Source organism: Rhinopithecus bieti, unplaced genomic scaffold (assembly GCF_001698545.2).
Source record: "Rhinopithecus bieti isolate Rb0 unplaced genomic scaffold, ASM169854v2 scaffold_33937, whole genome shotgun sequence".
NCBI classification, from domain to species: domain Eukaryota; kingdom Metazoa; phylum Chordata; class Mammalia; order Primates; family Cercopithecidae; genus Rhinopithecus; species Rhinopithecus bieti.
Genome location: NW_016814873.1, coordinates 515,818 through 521,998, shown reverse-complemented (window position 1 = coordinate 521,998; position 6,181 = coordinate 515,818). Strand labels below are relative to the sequence as shown.

At 47.2% G+C, this 6,181-nt stretch overlaps 2 protein-coding genes, 1 long non-coding RNA gene and 1 pseudogene across 7 annotated transcripts in view; 2 read left to right on the top strand and 2 right to left on the bottom strand.

Moving 5' to 3' along the window:
- Positions 1-4,210, bottom strand: part of LOC108515524 (glyceraldehyde-3-phosphate dehydrogenase pseudogene) — a 15,788-nt pseudogene extending 11,578 nt beyond the window's left edge.
- The window catches only part of LOC108515525 (probable allantoicase), an 8,599-nt gene extending 4,194 nt beyond the window's left edge, over positions 1-4,405 (top strand). Inside the window, exons 4-5 of the mRNA XM_017852467.1 lie at positions 3,251-3,375; positions 4,097-4,405. Coding sequence (XP_017707956.1) covers positions 3,251-3,375; positions 4,097-4,297 — 326 coding nt within the window. The 3' untranslated portion in view covers positions 4,298-4,405. The remainder of the gene's footprint in view (positions 1-3,250; positions 3,376-4,096) is intronic.
- Positions 4,287-5,332, bottom strand: LOC108515526 (uncharacterized). Its single transcript, XR_001881542.1, has 3 exons — positions 5,298-5,332; positions 4,797-4,868; positions 4,287-4,373 (listed from the first exon to the last, which is right to left on the bottom strand). It is a non-coding gene; the product is annotated as an uncharacterized LOC108515526 (long non-coding RNA).
- Positions 5,333-5,420: 88 nt separating this feature from the next.
- Positions 5,421-6,181, top strand: part of DCDC2C (doublecortin domain containing 2C) — a 143,827-nt gene continuing 143,066 nt past the window's right edge. For all 5 annotated transcript variants that reach the window (XR_001881541.1, XM_017852464.1, XM_017852466.1 and 2 more), the window contains exon 1: positions 5,421-5,854. Coding sequence is in view for 4 of the 5 variants with exons in the window: in XM_017852464.1 (XP_017707953.1) it covers positions 5,568-5,854 (287 nt within the window). In the remaining variant the exon portion in view is untranslated. The remainder of the gene's footprint in view (positions 5,855-6,181) is intronic.

Here is a 6,181-nt window from a genome sequence, read left to right as displayed (position 1 = left end):
GGGATTGCATTGGGGAGTTATACATGATATAAATGATGAATTGATGGGTGCTGACGAGTTGATGGGTGCAGCACACCAACATGGCATAATTATACATATGTAACAAACCTGCACGTTATGCACATGTACCCTAGAACTTAAAGTATAATAAAAAAAAAAAAATATTTGGACAAACCACCCTGATATTCTGTATTTACTTTCTTATGAAATACATATGTGTATTATTAAGACAATTCAAACGAAGTTGATACAATTTTATAATTGTTATGTGACATTTTATAAGTACTGGATTGAGTATTCCATGCTAGCCATTTTTGAATAAATAGTGGCAGTTTATATTCATGTTTTGGGTGAGTGGTTTTTAAATGTCTTGGGAATTATTGTGACTTTACTCAATTATTAACCATTATATCAAGTTCAAGGCCAGGCTCATCAACAGTAGTGCCTATAATTATTTCAAGAAGTCTTGGTAATTTTAACTTACTTTGGAAAGACGGCATTTTATCTATTTTTTCTTTTAACTATTATTTGAGGTTCAAGGGTAAATGTGCAGGTTTGTTATGTAGGTAAACCTGTGTCATGGGGTTTTGGTGTACAGATTATTTTGTCACCTAGGTTTCAAGTATAGTACCCAATAAGTATTTTTTTCTGATCTCCCTCCTCCCACCCTCCACCTTCAATTAGGCCCCAGCATCCATGTGCCCATGTGTTCCCATTATTTAGCTGCCACTTATGAAAACATATGGTATTTGGTTTTCTGTTCCTGTGTTAGTTTGCTAAGAATAATGGTCTCCAGATGCATGCATCCATGTTGCTGCAAAGGACATTATCTCATTCTTTTTTATGGCTGCATAGTATTCTATGTTGTATATGTATCATATTTTCTTTAGCCAGTCTACAATTGATGGACATTTAGGTTGATTCCATGTCTTTGCTATTGTGAACAGTGCTGCAATGAACATACATGTACATGTCTTTATGGCAGAATGATTTATATTCCTTTGGTTATATACCAGGAATGGGGTTGCTAAGTCCAATGGTAATTCTGTTTTTAGTTCTCTGAATCGCCGCAACACCTTTCATAATGGCTGAACTAATTTACACTCCCATCAGCAGTGTGTACATGTTGCCTTCTCTCCACCACCTTGTCAGCAACTGTTATTTTTTGATTTTTTCATAACAGCCATTCTGACTGGTGTGAGGTTGTATCTCCCAGTGGTTTTGATGTGCATTTCTAATGATTAGTGATGTCGGCCATTTTTTCATATGCTTGTTGGCTGCATGTATGTCTTCTTTTGAGAAGCATCTGTTTATGTCCTTGGCCCACTTTTTAATGGGGTTGTTTTTTGCTTGTAAATTTGTTTAAATTCCTTATAGATTCTGGATATTTGACCTTTGTCAGAGGCATAGGTTGCAAATATTTTCTCCCATTCCATAGGTTGTCTGTTTACTCTGTTGACAGTTTATTTTGCTGTGCAGAAGCTCTTTAATCAGATCCCATTTGTCATTTTTTTTTTTTTTTTTTTTTTTTTTTTTTTTGCTTTTGTTGCGATTGCTTTTGGCATCTTCATCGTGAAATCTTTGCCAGTTCCTATGTCCAGAATGGTATTTCCTAAGTTATCTTCCAGGGTGTTTATAGTTTCAGGTTTTACATTTAAGTCTTTAATCCATCTTGAGTTGATTTTTATATATGGTGTAAGGAAGGGGTCCTGTTTCAATCTTCTGTATATGGCTAGTCAGTTATCCCAGCACCATTTATTGAATTGGGAGTCATTTCTCCATTGCTTTTTTAAGACTGCATTTTAGATCCGGTTATGTGGCCATGGTTTTTACTTTTCAATGTGGCTGACTGAGGGTCAGGTGAAATGGCAGTTCTGGATTTTCTTGTTCATACATACTTGCATTTTTTGTGGTATATTTAATCCACAGTTCTCTGCATGGTTTAAAATAACTTACTTATTTTTGTGAGGGATGCTTTAGATAAAACTAGTTAACAAACAGTATATCCACTTAAGCAGGCACCCAAAACTGCAACAAGTCATGAATCTACCACTGTCGATCACTCAGGATACCTCTGGTACATACAATATGATGACTGTAATGGAAATGAGGGAGCATGGCGGTATCCACTTATAGCAATAATATAGTAAGTTATATCAAATACACAAAGCTTAATATACATTCACATGTGTATGTATATCAGACAAATAGAAATAGCAGCTCTAATGTTCTCTTCCTGCATCCTTTGTGTCCGTATGTACCCCAGGGGCATGTTTGCCCACCCTGGAGACCACCGTTTTGAGAGATGGGCCACAAAGTGGGCATGTGAGCCTCAGCCTCCTCTTTTCCAGGGTTCTTAATTAGCAGCTCCTACTCTGTTGATCCTAAAGAGCCCCAACAGAAGTTGTGTCTTCTCAAAGAGAGTGGGACCTTCCCCCCAAGGTCCTCTAACCCCACTGAGCACACGATTCCTATGATATTCCAAAGAGAGAAGAATCTCAGGACCATATACTCTCACCTGAAGATGACTCAGAGACTCCCAAATACACGTGTGTGGCTGGTGCCCAGCGCTAGCTAACACAAAACTCAGTATTTCCTTTTGATTGTCATGTTAAGAAATATGTCATAGGAAAATATTTTCCAGCTTCATAATAATTTCAGATGAGCCACATAGCAGTCTGCAAGTAATTAAATCTGCAATTGAGGAATCTTCTCAAATACATTCAGATTTCAAAGTGAGAACGCTATACATTCAGACTGAAACGCGCCAGCCCCTTCACATATGGTGGACTGCTTCTGAGTCTTCTGAAAAAGAAATGTCTATTTCATGAGGCAATCTGAGCATCACAAACCAGTTTGTTTCTTCTCTCACATACTTCATACCTTTGCTTTTGCTCAGGAAGAGCAGGGACTTATTCTTTGCTGGGTTTTGGATCACGAGGTCAGGAGATCGAGACCATCCTGGCGAACAGGGTGAAACCCCGTCTCTACTAAAAAAAATACAAAAAACTAGCCGGGCGAGGTGGCGGCGCCTGTAGTCCCAGCTACTCGGGAGGCTGAGGCAGGAGAATGGCGTGAACCTGGGAGGCGGAGCTTGCAGTGAGCTGAGATCCGGCCACTGCACTCCAGCCTGGGTGACAGAGCGAGACTCCGTCTCAAAAAAAAAAAAAAAAAAAAAAAGCATGATGTCTTATATGCCAAACTGAGTGTAAATGAGGGCAGAAAATCACGCTGTGTTTTGCTCCAACAGGCAACGCTCCTGACAGCTGTAAAGTGGATGGGTGTGTCCTGACAACTCAGGAAGAAGAAGATATGATCAAGCAAAAGTGGATTCTCCCGGCCCACAAATGGAAACCACTGCTTCCTGTGACCAAGGTTCGTGTGGCATGTTATTAGGAGCCAGCACTCAGACTATGCTATTTCCCTAAGATTCTCTTTTGAAGGATTAGGATACACTCCAAGGTTTCTGCTCAGTTTAATGGTAAAATGAATGAGGTTTAAAACCCCCATCTGAAAACTTAAATAAGAAGAAAGGCTCTATTTCTCTCCACTTCTGTATTTCCAAATTTTGTTAGAACAAAATTGTTACGGGCTCAGAATACATACATGGAAACATGCCTCTGCATTATGTTTAACTTTGTAGAAGGGGCTACTAGCACATTTAAAGCTATAATGGACCTGCAGGTGGACACTCTGAGATATTCTGCAAGTGTCTTCTTTGATTTAGAAAGAGGGTCAGGCTGGAGGTGAGAGCTGCTCCCATGTGAAGATAGGGAATAATCTCTGGGAGAGACCAAGATGATCTCTCCTTTCATTTTCTTATCAATTTGCTTATGTATAATCAACTATGAGAAACAATTGGTGGGCATTTAGGTTGCCCATCAATTGTGTATTGGGGCCTGATTATTCATGTATTATTTGGGCATCCTATCCCTACTAGCAGATTTTCATGGAAAGCCAAATTATCATCAATTAATAACTTATTTTAAAGCCCCTTCGCTTAAGTCCAAGCCAAAGGTTTGCCTGGGGCGTGGGCTCATTCGGCCACACATGCCTTGTTAAGAGACTAGGGCCTCTGCATCTGCTTGCTTTTCAGCTGTCTCCCAACCAAAGTCACCTGTTCGATAGCCTGACCCTGGAGCTCCAAGATGTCATCACTCACGCCAGGCTCACCATCGTCCCCGACGGGGGAGTGAGCCGCCTTCGGCTCTGGGGCTTCCCCAGCTCCATCTGCCTCCTGAGGCCCCGGGAGAAGCCCATGATGAAGTTCTCGGTGGGCTTCAAAGCAAACCCTTAACACACACAAAGTCCCGGTGTCAGACACACAGCAGGAATTTCCCAGTCATAGTCTTCTTTTCAAGTGCTTTGAACACCTGGTGATTTAATAAAGTGGTCATCTCACAAATGGATCTCTGTATTTAATGTTGCTATGGGGCATTTGGTAGCTTACATACTGGCTACGGCTGTGAATGGTGGTCTCTAAGGAACTACTTTTTTTTTTTTTTTAACATTATAAGATATTGATATTGATAATATCAATATTCTGTACCTTCGGTGTGGACTTCCAGCCATAACATGTAGCCTACAGTCTTTGAAACTTTGTCAAGCTCATCAAAACCTTTGGGAAAATATATTTCTAGAATCACTCAAGAGGACTGGCCTATCTTTACCCAGAGTAGGAACGATTCTTCCAAAGACCCCCTCTCCCTTTGAATCATTCTTAACCCCAATGAGGGTGCGTTCTGAACGGCACACGCCTGACACCGCACACCAGCGGCTATAGCGCTGCCCCTCACCGGCTCCGAGTGGCTCCGCACAGCTCCTCCTCTGGTGGAAAAGCTCAAATTCTCCACTCTGGGCCAGGAGTCCTAGAAGATTTTGGGTCAGAAGGTCAAATTCAACCCAAGATCAAAGAAACAGAGGTTCAAAAATGTGAAGCAGCCCCCAGTACCCATGCAGTGTTGACTGTCAATATGGTCCTGGGCTCTCCATAACGCCCCCCTCTACCGCTTCTACAGAGGAGGGCGGCGAGTGTAGGGGGAGGGGGCAGGGTGGGCGTCCCAGGGAGCTCAGCACAACCATTCTGGCCGCCTCCTCCTCTTTTCCTGGGCTCTGCCTTCACGCCACTCACCTCCCCGGGCTCCGCGTTGCCCCCTCACCTGTCTCCGCCCTGTGCCGCGCCGCACCTGCTTGGTCTCCCCATTACCCAATCACCTGTCCCTGCCCTGTGCCGCCCCTCATCTGCCCGGGCTCCCCGCTGCATCCCTCACCTGTCCCTGCCCTGTGCCGCCCCTCACCTGCCTGGGTTCCCCGTTGCCCCCCTCCTGCCCCGACCTCTCGCCCCTCGCCCTGGCAGCCAGGCGGTCACAATCGCCCAGGGTCGCGTCAACACGCAGCCTCCGTCCGCCTGGCAGCCCCGTCCCGTCCCCGTCCCGTCCCCGTCCCGCGCCCGCGGCTGGAGAGGACCTTCCGTCGGCGGTGCCTGGGCCTGGGCGCGGCTCTGCAGGCGTCGCTGCCCGCGCTGTCGCAGCCTCCCGGCCCCGGCGAGCGAGGAGCGGGGCGCGGCCATGGGCACCCGCGGGCCCTCCGCGCTGGTGGACACCACGCCCGCCAAGACCATCGTGGTGTACCGCAACGGGGACCCGTTCTACGTGGGCAAGAAGTTCGTGCTGTCGCGGCGCGGCGCGGCCACCTTCGAGGCGCTGCTGGAGCAGCTCACGGAGCAGGTGGACGTCCCGTTCGGCGTGCGCCGCCTCTTCACGCCCACGCGTGGGCACCGGGTGCTGGGGCTGGACGCGCTGCAGGCGGGCGGCAAGTACGTGGCGGCGGGCCGCGAGCGCTTCAAGGAGCTCGAGTAAGTGCCCCCGCGGCCCCGCGGCCCCCGCGCCCTCTTGGGTCTGAGCGTGGTCAGGGCCGTGCTCCCCAGGTGTCCTCCCCAGGCTTCCCTCCCGGCTCAGGCGCCCGTTTTCCGGAGTCGATCTAGCGCTGCCAGCGTCCGGCCGCCCCAGGCCACGTGGTTTTCTGGGGGCGAAGCCGAGGCAGCCCCGCCCCCAGGGCCCCTTCCTGTGGGGCAGGGCGGGCCCTCGCCGGCAGCGAATCAGGACCACTCCAGAGACTGCGCGGAGGGCGTGGGGGAGGGGCAGGGGGCAGAAACGTGGGGGGTGTGGAGGAGGGCGTGGGG